Here is a 21106-nt window from a genome sequence, read left to right on the forward strand (position 1 = left end):
AGCCTCCGGCTGTGCTGTTTCATGCCGCAGGGAAAAAACAGGTGACATCTTGCATTGATAAGCATCATAGGGTTCCTTACTACACCGAAGAGCACAATCCAACCATTGTGTTATACTAGAATGAAGTATGAAGTGGGGTTTTCCGCTTGCATTCATGGTCAACGTGCTGGTTAGGACTGGATTGCACCATTTCTGTTCAACATAGCTTCAGTTGCAACGGTGGGTTTGTAGTGGTTTGATCAAGTTGCCTAGTAATGGATACTGCTACTGTATGTCACAACTGATAAGAAATGCTGATCTTCAAAAATAAAGGCTTTGCCATGATCTCACAAAGCAATGCAAGTGTTCTGCAGACACACCTCGACATAAGAGAGCGCTATGACAAGATCTCACACACTGGAATGAAACGAGAAAAATCTGAAAACCTAAATATTTGCTTTTAATAAATATAACAAAATATCACTCACATTCCTATATGGGATAGAATAGATCAAGGCTACTTAGAAATACAGGCTTTTATGGACCAGTTTGTCTTCCATCTTTGGCACCCACTACTACATTCAGCGGTAGAAAAAGAATTCTTGGAACCTTAGAATGAAAACATTCTTTAAAAAACCCTAATGGGATATAAAAGTGATTTTTTTCTCAAGTCCTAGTTTCAAGCGGTAGAGGCCTTGGGGTGTTGTTATCCAGCACAACAAAGAGACACTTGAACACTTGCCCCCTTCCAAGACTTGCAATGTCTCATGATTCTTCCAAGGGATGAATTCTCATTGGCAGTGTGTGTGCTGGAAGGCCCAACTGGGTGAATTTATAATACCGGAAAACATCACAGCTTGAAACCCGAATGAATGGCCACGATGCCTGAGCTCAGGTTTTGATAGTGCACCTTCAGGAAGCCTGCATCTTCAATCATCTCCTTGAATTCTTCCTGAAATGAAGGCATAGGGACATTGGCATTATAAAAAAGGTTGCCTGGATTCCAGCTTTCCAGTCTAGTGCCAGGGCACCCACCCTACCCACTTTGCCTGAGCCCAGAACAACTGGATTCGTTTTCAGGCAGGTGTTTCAATCGGGTGCGGAGCCTTGGCCTGGAGGGCTTTTTACCTGGGCAGGAAAGCGCCTGATGCTCTCAACCAGATACTGGTAGGCCTTCCAGTCGCCAGCAATAACCTCACCCAGCACAGGAATCACCTGAAAGCTATACAGATCGTACAAACTGAAAGCAAACAAAGCAGGTTAATTCAGACTGTACAGGATGAAAGTAGATTAATACAGGCGTGGTATATCTCCTTAACATGCCAAGAGTCAAAAGGCGAGTTCAAACAATGGCATTGAGAGAAATGTCCTTTCTCCCCCTTAAACATTATTTAAAGGTGGTCCTTCTGCCCTTCCAGCTTAATCTGGGTCCAGAGCCCAATTCTTAAGAGGAGGGAGAGTTGATCTGAATGTTTTCAGGGCTGAAATTTCAGGGAAACCAGAGACCAGGACTTCACTAGAAGAAATGTTTTTAGGGGAATCTAAATTAACCCTCCCGCTATCCAAAATTTCAGAAAATCCCCTAAATGAAGAGAAATCAGTTTTGCACGGTCTGGCGTGGTTTAAGTGTTGCTCATGAAAGTGAGGGGGAGAATTAAACCTTTACAGACCTTGAAATGATGGAGTTGTTGACGTGACTGAATTCCAGACAAAGAAACCGCCCTCCAGGTTTCAGCACTCGATAAGCCTCCTGAAGGGCCTGGAAGAAGATGAAGATTTTTGTAAAGGAAAGACGTGGTCAAGAATGTGATGCTGATGCTTGATATTGAGCGCTGGGGGCAGGATAATAGGTCTAACAGGTGACAATGGTGCCCATGCTTACCTGGTCAATGTGAGTGACGTTCCGGATACCAAAGGCAATTGTGTAAATGTCGAAGTTGTTGTCATTGAAGGGCAGCTCCTCGGCATTTCCAACCACCCAGGACAGTCCTTCAAAGGAATATTGGACCCATTATTTGGCTCCTAGACAGACTGACTGGTCTCTTTTGGGATAAGGCAGCCTAGGTTTATACACGGCTCATCTCCCTCCCGTTCCCATTTCTTGGCTACAACTCCTTTGCAGGAAGCCCCTTACCTTCTGAGTAGCCAAGGTGCTGCGCTTTCTGCTTCCCAACCTTGAGCATTTCTGTGTTGATGTCGCAGACCACCACATGGGATCCGCCCAGCGACTGCTGCTCCTCTTCTTGGTAAAGCTTGGTAATCTCCTGCCACGACAGATTCTGGTGGGATCTCAGCTTCTGCCGGACCTGATGTTCCCGATGGGAACGGACCGAGTTGAGAAAGCGAAAGGCGATGTCACCTGTGTGTGTTTCCAAAGGAAGAGTCACCTGGAGGGGAATGTGCACCATCTCTGCCTTGCTTTCTCTACATCTCTTCTGGTTCAGAAAGTTAAACCAGGTAGAAGCATTCAATGGCTCATCGTCTTGGAAAGAAAGGGGCAGATGACTAGAGATCATACATTTCGAATCCACTATTATACATGGCGCCTGTGCCATGCGGTCTTAGGCAAACGTACTTGGGAGTAAAGCAACCAACAAAGGAACTGATTTCTGATATAGACACCAAACTTTTGAATCTAGGAATGCTATTTAATGATCTCAGAAATCTGCCAGTTAGGACAAGCGGGATATACCTCTTTCCCCCAAATAAAGAAAGCTGCAATGCTGCCCTGAAGCCTTTGTTGACAAGATGCCTGAAAAGTACACCAAGCTCACCTGTCCCGCCGGCAACGTCAAGTAACTGTGTCCCGGGATACGGGTTCATGTGTCGCAGCAGGATGTCCTTCCAAACCCGATGGACCCCCAGACTCATGGAGTCATTCATGAGGTCGTACTTCTTGGCCACATTCTCAAAAACCTGGTACACTGAAATGGAGTGTTTAAAATATGGCAACGCTTGTTTCATTCCTCGCCCACATAATAATAACAATCATAATAATACTTTATTTATAGGCCACCTTATCTCCCCCCAGAGCAGTACCTATTGATCTACCCACATTTGGATGTTTTCGAACTGCTAGGTTGGCAGAAGCTGAGGCTAACAGCAGTTCACCCTACTCCCAGGATTCAAACCACCAACCTTTCAGTCAGCAAGTTCAGCAGCTCAGTGGTTTAACCCGCTGCATCACCAGGGGCCACTATTGATTGATATAAGGGCGTATATTCTAGACTGTCAAATGAATGCTGCTTGACTCCACTTGACCTTGACTCAAGGCTGTGGGATGCTGGGATCTGTAATTTAGTTTTTAGCTGCCAGCAGTAAAGGTGTTGTCAAACTGCAACTCCCAGGATGCCAAAGCCTTGAGCACAAGCAGTTCAAGTGGGGTCAAACTGCATTCATTCTACGGGGTTTTCATAGAATAAGAGTTGGAAGAGACCCCATGGGCCATCTAGTCCAACCCCCTGCCATGCAGGAAAAGCACAATAGATGGCCATCCAGCCTCTGTTTAAAAGTTTCCAAGGAAAGAGCTTCCACCACACTCCGAGGCAGAGAGTTCCCCTGTTGAACAGCTTGTGCACTCAGGAAGTTCTTCCTAATGGGCCGATGGGGCCTGTTGCTGAGTGAGGCCCCAGGCCTCCTTCTCTGACCTTTCTCTCCTTTCTCCGACTCGGACACGGTCTGGAAGCCGAAGTGGGTCTCTCGATCGGGCTCCTGGCTGCACAGGCCTCGCCAAAACAGCCGTCCGGGCCGAGCAGCCCAGGCCCGGCAGGAAGCAGCCGCTCTGGAGGCCGCCATCTTGGCCGCCCTCCCACCTCAGCCTCAGGGGGGCGGTCCCGCCCTTTCCTCGCCCCGCCCCCAAACCCAGGAGCATGCGCTGTGGTGCCACCCTGTGACGTCAGTGTGGGGACGCCCTGGAAAGGAGGGCACCCCCCTCCCCCTCCCTCTTCCTGGGAAGGCTCGGCTTCTCTTGGGCGCTTGTGCTTCCCAGAGCAATGTGCGCAGACCGGTGGAGCCACTCTTCATGGCCCCTTGGCTGGACAAGAACAGTCTTGGAATAGCATGAGGTGGAGAATTACACCTTATTACTTGAAAAAAAATGGGACATGCACATACAGAAGAGTCTCACTTATCCAACGTTCTGGATTATCCATTTTTGTAGTCAATGTTTTCAATACATTGTGATATTTTGGTGCTAAATTCGTAAATACAGTAATTACTACATAACATTAATGTGTAATGAACTACTTTTTCTGTCAAATTTGTATAACATGACGTTTTGGTGCTTCATTTGTAAAATCATAACCTATTTTGATATTTAGTAGGCTTTTTCTTAATCTCTCCTTATTATCCAACATATTCGCTTATCCAACGTTCTGCCGGCCCGTTTATGTTGGAGAAGTGAGACTCTGCTGTATGTACTTCGATGTGTCTATTGAAACGAGCAGGACAGGCTTCTCTCCCTGCCCTGACACTGTGGGATGAAGGCAATTGGATGCCACTTGAAGGGAAGTTCCAGTTTTGCCAAATCTGTAGCCTTCTCTGCCAAAGAGTGCTGGGGCCTGTCCAGCTACAATACATCATATGAAATGCTATCGTAATTATAAAAAAGATTCCCTTTGTTTCATGTCCTTCACGCGAGGTTTTGAAGCAGAGGTGGGAGGGCCGTCTGTCGGGAGAGCTTGGATGGTATACAATAAAAGCATGATTATGATTGTTGTTGTTCTAGGGTCAATATAGTTATGTGCATTATAGAATTAGGCCAGAGTCATCCGATGCAGTTCCATGCACTGTAGGGTCCATACAGATTCATCTGACACAGTTACATGGATTATAGGGCCAATATAGACTCATCTGATGCAGTTCTATGGGCAAACTTGGGCCCTCCAGGTGTTTTGGACTCCCAACTCCCACAATTCCGAGGGCGGGCGGGCCCAAGTGTGCGCGCGCCGGAGCGGGAGAAGCGCCCTGGAAGCGCCACAAGAAGCGCTTTTGGAGCCCGGCCTGCCTTGGAGCCCGTTCCTTTGACGTCACAAAGGCCCACGACACAATGCCCGCCGGGAGGCGTAGTCCCTTTTCGAGCGCCCGCTGGGCGCCGTCCTCATTCCTCTCCGGAGGAAGGGACCACGAGCTCCAGCATGCATTGCAGCCGAGGCTCGCCCCGCCTTTGCCTATAAGTACCTCCATCCGGGGCTTTGGCAGGGCACTGCTGTTTGGCGACTCGTCGCCATTAAGGGGCAGCGGCGGCGGGGCTGTTTGGGCGGCCCGGGGGGCTCCCTTGGGCGGCGAGCGGCGAGCGGCGAGCGCTCCTTCCTTCCTTCTTTCCGTCCGTCCCTCCCTCCCTCCCTGTCCCCTGCTCTCCGCGGCCTGCCTGGCTCGGCCCCACCACCCCTCGGTTCTTTTCGGGAGGCCAACGATGTCGCCATGAGGGAGGCCGAGAGGAGCGCGCCGCGCCGACCCCGTCGCCGCCGGGCCATGCGCCTGGCCTTGGGCTTGGGCCTCGCGTCCTCATCCCCGCTCTCGCTTCTTCTTCGTCTCCACAGCGGCGCCGCGGAGGCGCCTTTGGATGCTCCAGAGCCCCGCGCCGGGAAGCCCAGCGGTTGCGGCGGCGGCAGTGGTAGTTGCCACGGCGGCAGCGGCAGCCAACCCTCCGGCAGACAGGATGGACAAGAGCAGCCCCTGCGGCTCCGGGCCCGGCCCCGGCGCCTCCGCCTCCTCCTCCTCCTCGGCCGGCGCCGCCAAAGGACAGCCGCCGCGCTCTAACTCCGCCGGGCCCGCCGGGGGAGAGTCCAAGCCCAAGGGCGGTAGGTCCCGGAATTCACCCCCCCCCCCCCCCCCACACACACACACACACACGCCTCCACTCTTGGGCTCGTCCTGAGGGATCGAGTCCCCGGGACCCGCTGACAGCTGAGGCCTAGCACAGCCACGGCTGCCCTGCCCCGCCCCGCCGGTTCTTTTGGGACTCCCCACAGCAGGAACCCTGGGGGTTGAAGTCCAAAGCCCCTCTGCGACTCTGGTGCTACAGGTGTTTGGGACTTCAGCTCCCAGGAGCCTCTGCGAGCTTTGGTAAACACGGCTCTCTCTGAGGCCTAGCACAGCAGTGGCACTTCTGAGGCACTTCCCTGAGGCGTTGAAGTCCAAAGCCCCTCTAGAGCTGTGGTTCTCAACCTGTGGGTCCTCCAGTGCTTTGGCCTACAACTCCCAGAAATCCTCCCCCCCCCCCCTCAGCCACTTCAGGAAGGGGCCTGAGGCAGAGATTTCTGCGAGTTGTAGGACAAAACACTTGAGGACCCACAGGTTGAGAACCACAGCTCCAAAACTATGGTGCTACAGGTGTTTAGTACTTCAGCCCCCAGAAGCCCCTGCTGCTGTGGCCAAGGAGCAGGCACTCTGGGAATTGAAGTCCCTGGCCCCAGAGATTAGGAAACCCTGCCTTGTTGACACCTGAGGCCTAGCCTAGCGATGGCTGTCAAACTCAAGTCCTTTGGGTATTTTGGACTTCCACTCCCAGAAGCCTCCGCTGCCTTGGGCAATGGGCAGGGCCTCTGGGGGCTGAAGTCCGACAGCCCTGGAAGGCCAGAGGTTGGGACACATTCATGGTGAAAGGAATGCCTTGGCTCCTTGCGACAGAAGCACAGGAGGAGGAGTTTTGGGAGTGTTTTCCCTTTCCCAGATCCCGTGGCAGCAGAAGGGGTGTCAAACTGGATTAATTTAAGAGTGTAGATGCACCCTTAGCTTCCTTCTCCCCACCCAAATGCCCATTTCCTGTTCTTTGGCACCTGCATACAAAACGCCTCAGGAGGGTTCCCTGGATTATCTAGATTTCCTTTGAGGAAACGATAAGGCTCCTTTCAGGGAGTTGGGGGGCCCTAGTTGTTGTCAGCCGTTGCTCTGTCAGACGTGGCCTCCCCAAGTCCAAACACAAAATAAGTGGCGTGCATGTCATTTTATTTACAGTATTTTTATTTAATTTTGAGTGACACGAAGCCGAGCTTGTGAATATTGAACCCGTCGGAAAGACACTGTTTCCATGTTTGCTGTGTACCAGAGTTTGGACTCAGGTCCCTAGGAAACTGCTTTTTCCAGAAATATGTGTTTTTTGTTTACTTAAGAGTTGTTTTGGATTTTTTTTTTAATGAGTGGCTTTTTGACAAATGTTGTGAATGCCTGGATAGCTCATACGTCCTTAAAAAGGCTTCACTAGAAACTGTCTTGCGAAAGAAGTGCATTGGGCAGATGAGTGTCAGCAGCTGCTGGAGCTTTCAGCCTTTGTTGGGAGACGTAGGTACAACCTTTCCCAATCAGGAAACCCCTGAATTAAAATCATTATAGCTAGTTTTTGTGGGGGGAAAACTATTCTTTAAGTCTCTGACTTTGGCAGAATCCCTAGTGAGCTCTCTCAGAACCCTTGAATTGAATGTGAGGCCCTCTCTCCCATCCCTTTGTTGCTGATGTTATTTCTCCCTCCTAAGCTGTCAATTGTTACTGCCCTAGACAGTTTTGTCTTTTGCTGGAGCTAAATCAATTTCAATGATCTCAGGATATTGCAAAATTGTAGAGTCTCGGTTTAATATCTTAGCTCATTTCAGAGTCTAGTAATATGCTGTCGGAGCAGCAAGACTGTATAGTGTGGGGCATTTTTTGATGATGACTGGAGCAGTGATAGTCCAATCATAAGAGAGCTGGTTCTGCTGGGTTGTGTTGTTGTGTGCCTTCAAGTCATTGCCATCCTGTAGATCACAAGGGATTCATAGCAAGATTCATTCAGGGGTGGTTTACCAGCATTGCCTTCCTCTGATGTTGAGAGAAGGTGACTTCCACAAGGTCAGTTGATGGGTTTTCATAATTGATCCAACTCCGGAAGAGTCCAAACCAATATACCATATGGGGTTTAGTATCCAATGCATCCTGTTTCCAGTATGTTGCCCTTATTTGAGGCCTAGTACTTCTACAAACCTTGCTTCTCAGGCTAGAGGCCGTTCTTACTGTGGAACAGACCCATAGAAATGTCAGGCATGAAAACATCCTCTCAACAGCCCAAAGCCTGGGTAAATAATGAGCGGCTTTGCTTGCCAGCAGAAGGAGAACAAAGAGAGGGCAAGGAGAGCTTCTTGTGGAAGGACGTTCCGTGGCTCTTGGCCTCATGCTTGTGACGAAAACGAAGGTCTTTGAAGGGAGTTGTTACTGCTAGTAAGGAACGTAGCGTCATGATAACAGGGTTTTGGTTGAGCGAGGGGTACTTTCTTTCCTTGCGCGGAGTGGCCGTGTGTGCAAACACTGATTGTGTTGTAATCTGCCTGGGCAGCAGTGCAAATGGCGGAGCCTCATGATGTAATCCAATAATCCTATTAAGGTCAGTGTGGCAGTTCTTCTGTTGCAGGATGGCTGGTCTGTTATGGGTCGGCTGTCACCAAAGGCCCACTTGTCAAGGAGGAGCCTTCAGAAGGGCCCTGGCTTCTCTTGGGGGCTCCACAATCCCTATTCCGTAGGAGACTAAATTGCAGACATTCTCAGTCATGTGAAGGTGCTTTTGTATACATTTGATATGTTAAAAGAACACTGCATTCATGCAATTACAAAGAATCAAGAATTAAACAAAATCTGCTGGTATGTGGAAACAGAAGAAAATACCTCATTTTTATGTTCAGCATCTATAATGTTTATTGGTTTGTGTGTGATGAGATCTTATGTGTGAGGTTTATATTCAGCCTCAACATGGCCTAGCAGTGGGTTCTTTCTTAGAAATGCTTTATACTGTCACAATGACAAGAAAAAAAATACATTTAGAGGGGACTGTTGGTAGGAAAGCTGACTTTGTGCTACAGATTTCACAATGTGTTGCTGAGGGATGAAACCTTCCGCCTGTAGATGCAATTGAAAAGGCAAAGATTTCCCTAAACATATTTTGTAAATGAATGTGGATGTAGTATACACAAAGATCCGAGTTCTTTGGTCACCTTGAGTCATTTCTGTTGATCTTCACAGCAGCTTTCAATACCGTTGACCATATTATTTTTTGGATCTCTTGGTCTGGGATATATATAGGAGTCTGAATTATTTTGTATGCTACTTAAAATGAAATTTCACCTGTGCTTGATAGCCAGCTATTGCTTTGGCATGGTCGAAGCAACCTGACTTAAAAGGGCTGCTTTTTAATTGAGTTAATGAACAGCATAGTCAGGCCCCCATTTTCCATTCCCAGTACTTTCACTGTTAACATCGAGCCTTCTCTCTTTTTAGATGGAAAAAATGCGAATGGATCCAAACAGCGTTATAACCGTAAACGAGAAGTCTCATATCCCAAAAATGAGGGCTTCTCGGGCCAGTCCCGTCGCTCCGCTTCACAGAAAAGCAAAGCTTTTAATAAGGTGCCTCCTCAGAGAGGAGGACAAGGCAGCGGCGGCAAGCCTTTTAGCTCTTCTTCTAATGGTGGAAGACGAGATGAGGTGAGAGCTACACACATTGATATGGTGATATAAAGATTAGTTTTCCATAGAAAGAAGTGTGAGTGGTATTTTATGGGAAACCGTGGATGCTTGGTACGTACAGGGATCCTGTAAAGTGCTTTTACTCCCCTCTTCCACTGGATATGATGACAGGCATGAGTAAACATCACTGCTTTTGTGCAGTCAGAATAGAGTCATGTTTCCAATACATTACTGGTTTGCGTTGATGAAACGAGTGTGTTTCGCTTACAGAATTAATGGAGGCAAAGAAGGAATGTAAATGGTACGGGACTGGACTGGATGGCCCTTGGGGTCTCTTCCAATTTTATGATTATTTATTTATTTATTTTTCAAACTTATATGCCGCCACTCCCCTAGGGCTCAGAGCGGCTTACAAGAACCAGCTAAAATCAACAATTTAAAAAACATTTTAAAAACATCCTAAAAGCACCTTTTAAATTATTATGTGTTAAAAAGCTATACTGAGAATTCTAACCATATAAATACCAGGTTGACTTCATGTCACGCTGTGTAGATGCATTCACTATAGCTTTACAGTGAATGAAAATTATCCCAGCAGCTTGACTTGTGAATTTATTCCTAATTGAATCATTCTGAGGTATAAGAGTCAGGCAACTGATTGGTTTGAGCGTTGCTGTCTGTTACTTTATCTGCTGACGCTGCTTCTTCCATTAAAACATTGGATGCAGAAACCTTTGTAGCCACTTCTCCATAGCTTTGCGCGTGTTTGTTTAAGTGGCCTTTATCTAAGCTTCTTGTTGGGCCGTGCATCCCAACGTTACATACATTAAGTCATTTAAACATCATAATAAGCATGCAGTTCCAGGGAAAGAAAGCTGACTCAGAAAATTGTTCTTCCATGCATCAGCCACTCGCTGACTAGTTTAAAAGCAGGTTTGTAAAGAAAAAGCTCACTGAAATGGTTGAGGAGATGCAGGGAGGCACATCTCCAGTGGAAGTGGCTCAATGGCCGTGATGTGGCCCTTTGCAAATGCTTTCTTGGTATGTCTTTCTAGGTAGCAGAGGCCCAACGGGCAGAGTTCAGCCCTGCCCAGTTCTCTGGCCCCAAGAAGATTAACCTGAACCATTTGTTGAATTTTACCTTTGAGCCTCGTGGCCAGGCCGGCCACATTGACGGGAGCGGCCGTGGCACTTGGGGGAGAAGGAACAAGTGGGGCAACAAGCCTTTCAGCAAGGAGCTCTTCCTCCAGGCCAAGTGAGTGGGTCCATACTGGTTCAGATCCCCGTGAGAGGTTGCCAGCCATCTGTACAGGTGGGCTTTCGTGGCAGCCAGGTGTCCCTGTTGTGGTTGCATTGCCATTTCCATAGCCCTTGTGCCATGGGTATGACTCCTGAATCTCATTCCTTGCTCATGTGCCACACAGAGCGACACAGCTCTGATTGGGAAAGCCAGTTCTGTCCTAGTCCTGTGCCCAAAATAATTTCAAAACCAGAAAATCCTAGGATTGGATTAATGTGCCGTTAGTTGATCATTGTTATATGGGATTCTCTGTTCCAAAGCCTTTATTTCTTTTCCCAGTTGCCAGTTTGTGGTGAGCGATGACCAGGACTACACAGTCCACTTCTCTGATCCAGACACTTTGGTCAACTGGGACTTTGTGGAACAAGTGGTTAGTAGGAACCGGCTTGCCGTAGAAGTCTTTATTAGCGGCCACTTATTTTCTAAACGAACCTGTCGCTCAGCTTTATCCTCATACAAGACAGTGTGGGAACAAGCTTTAGAAACATATATGTATGTGTGTGTGTTGGGGGGAGATGGGAGAACATTAAGGTAATTTAATACGTTGGGATAAGACTTTAGCAAAAGCTGTTTAGCAAGCCCTCATTCTGTGTTGCTGCTGTTTGTTGTACTGTATAATTGCATTATTGGTTAGTGTTTGTTGTTTTACTTGAGAGGATAGAAAGAATATGAGTCTTACAGTTAAGTGTTTATCTTGAAAACCATGCAAGTGTTCAAGTATTGTTGGACTGCAACTCCCAGCATTCATCACCATTAGCTATCCTGGCAAGGGTTGATGGGAGTTGCCATCCAGCAACATCTGTTGGGCCTTATGATTCCCACTCAGGCCCCAAGGGGAAGATACTCCCAGTAGACCTATAGAGCAGCCTCTTCGACCTGCGACCCTCCAGGTGTTTTGTACTTCAGCTCCCAGAACTCCTGACCATTGAACAAGCTGGGAGTTGGAGGCCCAGACACCTGGAGGGCCGCAGGTTGAAGAGGCCTGCCATAGAGAGCGATACACCGGATTCTTTTGGCACTTTCCAGCGGATTTGCAGCCACGAAGTGCCGTCCTGCCCGATCTGCTTGTACCCGCCCACGGCCGCCAAGATCACCCGCTGTGGGCACATTTTCTGCTGGGCCTGCATCCTGCACTACCTGTCTCTGAGCGAGAAGACTTGGAGCAAATGCCCCATCTGCTACGGCTCGGTCCACAAGAAGGACCTGAAAAGGTAACGCGGTTCTTGAAGCGGGCGCCACCTTTGCCTCGCGCGGCCAGTCTCCCGTCACTTAGTGCTTCCCTTGCTTCGCAGTGTTGTCGCTCTGGAAACCCATCAGTATGCAGTCGGGGACACCATTACCATGCAGCTGATGCGGCGGGAGAAGGGGGTCTTGATTGCCCAGCCAAAGTCCAAGCTGACCAATGTGACGCAGCCGATCCACCTGGGAGGTGAGCGCTGAGGGTGTCATGGAATGGAAGGCAGTTATTGCAAGCATCCTGCCTCCAAGATCTTGGCAGTGGTTCTTCAGAGGCCCATCGTAGCATCTCTAAGCCTCCCTTCAGAAGCAGAAAATCACCCTAATCTCCCATTTTGCGTGCCCCTTTGTCCAGATGAGCAACACAGCCAGTATTCAAAGCTGCTTCTGGCCTCGAAGGCTCAGGTGCTGCAGCAGGTGATCTTGGAGGAGAAGGCCGCCCTCCTGCGTCAATACGAGGAGGACAAGCACACACCCGAAGCGTGTTTCATTGAAGCCGCCATCCAGGAATTGAAGGTGAATGCCCTCGAGATTTCACCGGGGGAGGGGGGGGGTGAGGTCTGTCTCCGGTGTATTCTGTTCTGTACCATGATATCTGTTAATACTGATTCCTTTCAGCATTTTCATTGTGCAGTCCTTTGTTTTGACAGAATTGTTTGAGGAAATTGAGTACATATAAGCATAGATTCTGCTCAGAAAAATAGCTTGAATCAATAGTTGTCAAGGCAGTGTGTAAGACATGTATTATTATTACTGCTCAGAGTTCCCAGAACTGTATTTCAACATTACCACATGTAAGTTGTGTGGATTTTTTAGTTTTACTGCATAGTAATGGGAGAGGAGAGATACTACAGCACCCAGCATGCCTTGTTCTGGAGAGTTTGGCTGTATTTGGGTTTAGTTGATGCTGGAACATCATGATAGCCAACTCATTGGGGAGGAAAAAGTCCCAAATATCAAAGTTTAATGTTGTGACATGCTATAATGGACAAGACTTCCTGGTATTTTTGTTGTCAAGCTGACAGAAAGGGGTCAATGGTTTTGGTATGCCAGGATAAGCAAAGGAGGACCCAAATGGTTGTGTGCATAACATGGTGCTGCTTGGCTTGGCCTTTAGGACCGAGAGGGCACATTGCTGACTGGCAAAAACCACAATGCCGGTGTTGTCGGTACCACAGCAGCTTTGGAAGAGATGGTTGTAACGGAGCTGCCTGACAAGGAAGCAGCAGCAGTGGCAATATCCCAGGAGAAAAAGGTACGAGCCCCGAGTGTGTCTCCGCTTGGTGCCATGAAGGTCTTTGGAAGGGAGTCATCCTAATTGGAGTGGTATGGCTTGAACCCCTGTTAAGGAAGTCTCCCTTTTCCAGACCGATCCCTAGAAAGTGGCGGCAGAGATGCTTCAGGGCGCAGTGGCATTCTGTAGCAGAGGGTCTTGTGGCTCCAACAGGGATGACAAAGATGGCTGCTAACTATTTTCACTTTCAGCAGTGCGTGATACAATACCTCTCTGCATTTGATGAAGAAATTGTGATGTCTCCCTCTGAGGATTCTGCAAGCGGGATTCAGGCCCCGTTGGAAATGGAAGAGTCTGCAGTGGACAACAAGGAAGAGCCTGACCTGGCGCTGAGTGAAGGGAACAAATCTTGTCTGGCCGAATCTGCTCCTGAGAAATCTAGAACGGCACTCGGCACTGGCCACCCAAGTAGCTCCCCTTTCTACTACTTCTACCAAGGTTAGTGGGATGCTAAGCTGTCGTGCTCCTTGGAGAAGGTTTGCATCTGAATTGTTGCACCGACTTTGATGTCCAACCCTGACCGGACTCTCGTCGTCGGGAATGGGTCACTGGACAGTTTGGATGGAAGCAAGCAGGGTGTGGGGAAACCTGGGGCTGCTGGACGTGGAGGGTGGCGCTGTTCCCTGCGCTTCCAGTCACTCTCCCGTGCTTCTCTCCCCTTCCTGCAGCTGAGGACGGGCAGTGCCTGTACCTCCACCCAGTGAATGTCCGCTGCCTTGTCCAGGAGTACGGCAGCCTGGAGAAGAGTCCTGAGAAGATCACTGCCACCGTGGTGGAAATATCTGGCCACTCCATGACCGAGGTAGCAATGCTTCTCATTACAGTGGTGACTTTAGCAGGTTCTGTTGTGCCAGGGAATGAGAAGTTAAATAGCACGTGACTTAGTGGAGCTTGACCACCTTTCTTTTTGGAGGGATGACTTAGGTAAATCCATTCTTTAAAACCCTGGCTCCTCCTTGCAGGATGTGCGTCAGCGCCATCGTTACCTTTGCCATTTGCCTCTCACTTGCGAGTTCAGTATTTGCGAACTGGCCCTGAAGCCCCCTGTTATCTCCAGGGAAACCATGCAAATGTTTTCAGGTGAGCGCTCGTTTCCCTTTCCGTTGTACGTTGTTCCTTTGTCCGTCCTCAGCTGTAGTCAAAGAGTTTCTGCTCATGTATTTGTGGCTTGTGTCGACAGTGAGATCGTTGGGTTTGGTGAATTTGAGGAAGCTGTAAATGCAGTTGAACTATTAAACCTGAAAGTAAAGCTCTAGGGCCGAGCTTGGAAAGCACTGCCTGGGAGGGACGAGGGGCTGCCAAGGGGTTAGTGAAATAATTGATTTTGCTTTTAGTCCTTTGACTCCCCAAATGTTTCTTAGATGACATTGAAAAAAGGAAGCGTCTGAGACAGAAGAAAGCTCGCGATGAGCGACGCCGGGAACGCAGAATTGAAATGGAGGAAAATAAAAAGCAGGGGAAGTGTAAGTGGCATTCTTACGTTGGTCCTGTGTCTCTTTCTGTACTTTTGAATGCAAGGGCTGAGGGTTGACACACATAGGCAAGTCCCCGAGCGGTGTTGAAGGCTTCCCTGTGCCTGCCTTTGGCCATTTAGTCTGGCAAGGTAGCCAAGGAGAAGTGTGGCTGCACATTTGCATCTAGTGGGACCTAGCACCCAAATCTGTCCCTTGGGTGGACTCTAGTGGTCTCAGGAGATGTTCTTGATTGAACAGGACTGTCATAAAGATGGAACTGAAGAGGTTTTTTTTGTCTGCTTGCTTAGATCCAGAGGTGCGTATTGCTTTGGAGAATCTGCAGCAGTTCCCTGCCTTCAGTGCATGTTCAGGAGAATCGGATGGGACCGAGACCCAGAGCACCCCTTTGATGTCTTCCTCGGGCAGAAGCCCTGTTTCTCAACCAGGTGAGCAGCCAAGTGCCTCCAGAATGAAGTATGCTATGCCCTCACTTGAGAAAGTGCTGTCAGATGACTCTCCGTGGGCTTGAATCTTGAGCGTGCGGCCTTCCTCCTTACAGAGCCCTTGCTGACTCCGCTGTCCTCTGCCACCAGCCCTGGCAGCCCTTCCTTCAGTCCTGGGAACCTGGAGGAGGAAATGGCCCTCCCCTCATTTGCTGAGGTGCGTGGCCCTTCCTTTGTGCCCGGCTTGGCTTTGGAGGAATTATTTAGCAGATGGACATCCTGCTGTCCACAAAAGGTTTTCCAAGCCGTTGACATTCCATTAGCCTCTTATAAACACATCTCTCTCCTTGACAGATGCTGAGAGCTGGAAAAGCTAAACCAGACACTTGGAATATTTCCCAGCCAAAGAAGAAAGGTGAGCGATGGTCCCATCCACGGTACAGTGCTTGTGAAAGTGATCTGTCTGGCCTGCAGCGAGCTAAAAGTATTTTTTTCCTTCCAGAAGAGAATGCTAACCTGGCCCCTCCAGCTCCGGTGGACAGCGATGGGGAGAGTGACAATTCGGACCGTGTTCCTGTGCCTAGTTTCCAGAATTCCTTCAGCCAAGCTATTGAGGCAGCCTTCCTGAAACTGGATAAACCATCCACTTCCGACCACCACTTGGGTAAGCAGAGCAACGATGCTCAGCTTCTTAATCCCAATACAGTCCTCCCTCCCTCCCTGTGAAGGCTCCCATAGTCCCAATGGCAAGGGCAGTGTGGCCATGCCTCAGGAGCACTTTCGGATCTTAAAGAGCAAAGGAAAATGTGGCAAGCCAAACTAGATGGCTGCCATATTGTACAGGCACCAAGATGGGGTTGCGTTTGGGGCGTGATTCTAGTTAGCAACTCTGGCGAAGGTGTTCCTCCCGAAGGCCACCTAAGGCTTGACTCTTGTTCCTTTGCAGAGGAAAAAAGAGGCAAGAAGAAGAAGCAGAAGCAAAAGCTGCTCTTCAGCACTTCGGTCGTCCACACCAAGTGACCCTCCTAACAGACAGACTCGGCCTCCTGGTTTCTTTGTTTGCTTTTGTGTTTTTTTGCTGCTATAGACAAAAAAAAGGTATTTAAACGGGGGCAGAATAGGTTTGTTTCTGGGACGTGGGGTGGGCTTTAGGGCATTTTAATGAAGCAACGGGTTCAGTTCGTATTGAAGCAGAAAGTCTTGAAATGCAGATTGGGAAGCCAAAGTTTCAGGGTTGGGCCAGGCTTGGTGCCTTTGGCCTGGGGTGGCTGGTGCAGCTGCTTTTGACACTCGGGAGGCAGAGAGAGGACGGGAAAGGGACGGGAAGGAGCGTGGCAGTGGGCCAAACATCCCCTCCTCTGTCTGTTTGCCCCCTTTCTGTAAACGGGGAGATAAATGTACTGGGCTCTAGAGCACTGCCTGAATGTGCGGCATCCATGGACTCCCCTCACAAAGCAAAGGGGGAAAGGAGTGGAAGCCATTCAGCTCCTGCTCAAAGTTGAAGGGCTATGCGCTGTCTAGGGTCGAAATGCCATTGTATTCAACGAGGCGAGAGACACTCTTGGCCTCCTGGTGCTAATTCGATCACTTGGAGGGAGAATTCAAAATGCGTGCTTCCTTGAGTCAAACAGGGTTCTCCTCAATGTGCCGCAGGCTGTCCAGGGCGTATGGGCCTCGTGTTTTCCTGGCCCTGGGGTTCCATTGGGGTTGTATTCTGTGCGTTTCAGCCATCCTTCTCTCCCACTCCCCCCCCCCCCTTATTTTTCTTTTTGGTGTGTGGAGAAGTCTCCTTTGGCACTGCTTTGTGGCTTGATCTGAAACTAATTCCTACTAAAAAAAAAGTGTCAGTTCCGTTGAATACGAGGGACATGTCAGTGTACTATACCAGCAAATAGTTGCAATAAAATCATATGCACAACAGCGGTGGCGTTTGACTCTGTGCCATTTTTCCTCTTGTTGAATCTTTTCCTTAGCGGCCTACCTCTGGTTGGTCACATTGAATTGGCCCCTTCGGCCTGAATTGGGATCATGTGCAGAGGGGGAGCTACAAGGGGGGGTCATGCTCCCTTCAGACTTCCGCTGGGCCTTTTGAAGTTGCTTAGTTATCTCAAGACAAGGTGTGAAGGATTGTCAAGGTCCCTCCCTCTGCAGTGCGAGAAACTGGGGACTAAGGAACACTTGGTGGGTTGCAGAATGCTTGTCTGGGGGGGAGGGGGTGCCCTGGTCTTACCCCTTACCACCATGAGAGGGTGCTGTTGCCTTGCTTTTCTCACTGATCAACCAGAATAGTTCTACTGGTAGAGACCCAGGTATGGTGTTTGAGCTATATAAGTGGATCTTGAGCCAGAGCTATGAGGTCCTGTGGAGGATGGACAATACAGTGGGGCTGTGGGATCTGCTTAGGGTTTGGTTCTAGGACACCCCCCCCCCTTTTTTTCAGGTCCTATTATATAGTGACGTCCCTTGTGTAGAATGGCACAATCAAGGTTTGGTTTTTGAAATTATTTTTTGGGAATCTGTCCCAGCTGTGGGTGAGTGGACATGGAGGGCTCTGTCTCCAGCACCATCCCTCTTCTATGGCTGCTGCCACCAATAGCATTCTGGTAAACCAGGACTGAGAAATACAGATTCCACAAAGATGTGTTGCAGGGCATTTCCCGTTGTCCCTCATGACTGGCTTTGTGGGTCTTGGCCTGCGGGCGGGCGTTCCTCAGCTTCTCCTGGTCATGCTTTACACCTTGGGTTACCTGGCAAAAACAGTGCCCTTGTATTTGAAATGTCTCATCTGTATTAACAGGGAAAGCTTTGAAGTGGGCAAGAAACAAGAGGAAAGATAGCAAGGATTTGAATTGAAGTCCAGCCACATCTAAGGGGCTGCATGACTATGAGCTACAGAGTTCTTTGAGTCTTTTAAAAATGAAATAATGTGATTCCTTATATTCCAGGGAATAGGTAGAAACCAGATGACTACTCTTTGCTTTTAACTTATTTTATCAACACATAAAATTAACACAGGCAAAAAAGAGTGGAGGGAGGGGTTTCACTCTTGCTGGGAAGCACCGCTGAGATTGTCTGTTATGACTCTTGGAGGGAGAGGAGCGGCTCAATCCATCACCGCGCTGTCCTCGCTTTCATCTTTGCTCTCAAAGGATGAATCTCCTTCAAGCGCACAGCTCTGGACTGACTCCTGGATGGCTTGTTTGTCTGCTGCAACAAGTAGGAAGAAGAGCTCTCAACACATGCTGCGCTTGATACGGCTTCTCAACCAGCCCCAAATATGCCAGGGAGCCATTTGTGTAGACAGCCAGCCCATCGTTTTGGATTTATTGGCGGACATCTTACCATGCTCCATCCCCTATTAGACGGCCCTAGGTATCTTGAAACCTTGGTCTCATTTTCAGACTGCTCCGGGAAATAAGCAGTGGATTTACCTTCGCTGGTGCAATTGTCTAACGCCGACAGCAGATGGTCCTGGTTGTATTGAATTAGGAATTTCTGACAGGTGCGGATTGTGGCTGATGGAGGAGAAAGAACAAATCAACAGGGTGATCAGGACTCTTGGCTGAGAAGAAACAATATAAACCCTTGTGACGTCTTGAAGGAGTAAGTTCTCCTCTGCACTATGCAATTATAGGCCTATGAGTCCCAATGGAATACAATGGCTGCATCCTGTGGAATGTGAGTTTGGCTGAGAATTCCAAATAACTGCCAATCTCCAAATGTCATGGCAGTTAAAGTGAGATCCAAATGCTGTAACTGCGTACTGTGGGGAAAAAACCCACACCGGTTTATTGGCCTAAAGGAAGGGTACGCTATAACTCTTAACCACACAAGTACCAAACATTTGATAGAGTCAAGGCTCCCGGTGTTTTAAAATATACCAGGGATGACCAATGGGCCAGTGATCATGCTTTTGAGAGGACCTTTTCATCGGCCGCCCCAGGATTGTGGAACAACCTGCCAGTAGAGATCTGACAACTAGATCAGCTGTTGGAATTTAAAAACCATGTAAAGACCTATCTCTTCTGGCAGGCCTACCCAGCCAGTCTTAAATGTGTAAATTTTAAATGCGTATCTTGTGTTTAATCTCTATTGCGTATTTTAATATGTATTTTATAGAAACATGCTTCAATACGTAGCTTTTATAGAAATACATTTTAATAAGTAGATTTGTAGTATTTTTTACAATGTTTATGTGTTTTAATTATTCTGTAACTGCCACAAGGAGAGGCAGATAACAAAATTATTATTATTATTATTATATTATTTAAAAAGAGAGCACTCACCTCCAATATGCAGCATATTAAAAGAACAGGGATAGCGCTGGTTCTTGTTCTCTAAGTGAGTGATAAAAGGCAGTGATGACCCGAGGAGCCGATAAAAATCTCTCCGGCAACATAAGAGGACGATCCCAGTGTAGGCATTGAGGTACTTCACTGGGGGGGAAGAAATGAGGAGAGAGCAATGTTTTGTTGGGCAGGGAATAAGCAAGACTTTCCTGAATGGTTTGATGATCAAAAGACTTGGAAAACTTTGGGACATTTTGGGCTGCTTGTCTCATTGTTGGGCACAAAATCAGAGACTATCAGGAGAAGCTTGAGAGGAGCTGCAACCCGTTTCTCCCAAAGAAGGAGAGGGCTACCGACCTGAAAAGGCAATGGAGCAGCAGGCCAGGCCGAAGTCGCCATACATCCGGGCCACAATGTTCTTCACTGCGCTGTGCACCGTGCGCTCCTCAATGAGCTGGCGGCAACGGGGGTCTTCGCACAGGATCTCGCAGAGGAAGTACCTGTGGAAATAGAAAGGACAGCTATCACAGGAATGGCACAAACTAGCTGCATCCACACTAGAATGAACACTGGGACCACTTGAACTGCCGTGGCTCCATGCTGTGGGATCCTGGGAGTTGTAGTTTGGCACGTCTTCTCTGCCGATTGACAGCTGCCCTGATTCCATAGCAGGGAGCCGTGGCAGTCAAATCCACATCATTAATTTGTCATTCAAGCTGGGACTCAAGTCTAAACATGGAATCAATTTCGGGTTCATACACATAGAGCCTGAAGGTCATTTTGTTGTCATTATTATGTTTACGCCTGGTGGATTTTGGGAATTGCAGTCTCCGCAAAGGAACTCCTCCCAACAGGCCAATGGCTGGATCGAGGAGATGCTCCCCCCCGCAAGAGGCACAGAAGCATCCCAATATATGTGAAATGTTTAAAACACTCTCCATTTAATACTACAGTTTATTATGTAAAATATTATATTTTATATGATTTAAAATATATTTTAAAAATTAAAATATTTAAAATATATTTTAAAATATATTTTAAATAACTGAAAGCACTATATTGGACACGATTTAAGGTATTACATTTGACATGATTGCAAAGTATTTCAAAGTATTTCAATTATTCTATTTTGCATTATTTTAATTTATTTGTAAAGCATTAAAATACCTAAAATATATTCTTACTTGAATCTTCCCGCCTGCTATGACCATCATGTAGCAAATATAAGGAGTCGATGAAGTCTATGCATCAACTTCATGCTGGTGCATCTACACTGGAGGGTTACCGCGGTTTCACCCCGCTTAAAGTGCCCTGGCTCCATGTGGCTCACCTGTTTTTAAATCTCACCATCTCTCTTCCGGAGTGCCAATGCGGCAGCCGCCGCCGGAGAAGGAAAGCCTGGACTCTCCGAGTCTGACTGGCTGAAGCGGTTAATATCCGTTAGACTTTTAACGCCCACTTCCGGAGGACCGTTGCATTCTAATCCTCGCGACTCTATGGGGGAAATCCATAGAGAAACTATAGAGCGGCCAAACGCCTCGATTTCCGGGTTTCCTTTAAAGCTCTTTTTGTCAGAGCGAAGGCGAGTTGGCTATTCCGAAGGGGCGGGGATGACTGACGTCACGAGAGAGCCGCCTTCCTATTGGCCCGCGCGTAGCTGCATGTGCTTGACAGTACTAACAG

The 21106-nt window shown here is 48.3% G+C and overlaps 3 protein-coding genes across 4 annotated transcripts; 1 reads left to right on the plus strand and 2 right to left on the minus strand.

Moving 5' to 3' along the window:
- Positions 1–418: 418 nt before the first annotated feature.
- On the minus strand, positions 419–3821 carry coq5 (coenzyme Q5, methyltransferase). The gene is made up of 7 exons (XM_003226007.4): positions 3627–3821; positions 2754–2903; positions 2114–2338; positions 1862–1968; positions 1650–1738; positions 1108–1219; positions 419–931 (listed from the first exon to the last, which is right to left on the minus strand). Exons 1-7 carry the CDS (start codon positions 3772–3774, stop codon positions 830–832), a joined length of 933 nt encoding a protein of 310 aa, XP_003226055.1. The 5' UTR covers positions 3775–3821; the 3' UTR covers positions 419–829.
- Positions 3822–5205: 1384 nt separating this feature from the next.
- On the plus strand, positions 5206–17054 carry rnf10 (ring finger protein 10). 2 transcript variants are annotated; one of them, XM_062958785.1, is made up of 17 exons: positions 5206–5780; positions 9220–9425; positions 10463–10662; positions 10987–11077; positions 11734–11918; positions 12000–12136; positions 12299–12459; positions 13061–13198; positions 13429–13675; positions 13906–14039; positions 14200–14317; positions 14599–14700; positions 15000–15137; positions 15251–15351; positions 15489–15549; positions 15637–15798; positions 16081–17054. In XM_062958785.1, the coding sequence occupies exons 1-17, from the start codon at positions 5543–5545 to the stop codon at positions 16152–16154; spliced, it is 2493 nt and encodes an 830-aa protein (XP_062814855.1). In that variant the 5' UTR covers positions 5206–5542; the 3' UTR covers positions 16155–17054. The 2 variants fall into 2 exon arrangements, with proteins under 2 accessions (XP_062814855.1, XP_062814856.1); XM_062958786.1 differs by having other exon boundaries at positions 13432–13675.
- A 1053-nt stretch (positions 17055–18107) lies between these two features.
- On the minus strand, positions 18108–20896 carry pop5 (POP5 homolog, ribonuclease P/MRP subunit). Its single transcript, XM_003225987.4, has 5 exons — positions 20754–20896; positions 19781–19923; positions 19421–19570; positions 18566–18649; positions 18108–18341 (listed from the first exon to the last, which is right to left on the minus strand). Exons 1-5 carry the CDS (start codon positions 20771–20773, stop codon positions 18238–18240), a joined length of 501 nt encoding a protein of 166 aa, XP_003226035.1. The 5' UTR covers positions 20774–20896; the 3' UTR covers positions 18108–18237.
- Between the last annotated feature and the right edge of the window lie 210 nt (positions 20897–21106).

Source organism: Anolis carolinensis, chromosome X (genome assembly GCF_035594765.1).
Source record: "Anolis carolinensis isolate JA03-04 chromosome X, rAnoCar3.1.pri, whole genome shotgun sequence".
Taxonomy (NCBI): Eukaryota; Metazoa; Chordata; class Lepidosauria; order Squamata; family Dactyloidae; genus Anolis; species Anolis carolinensis.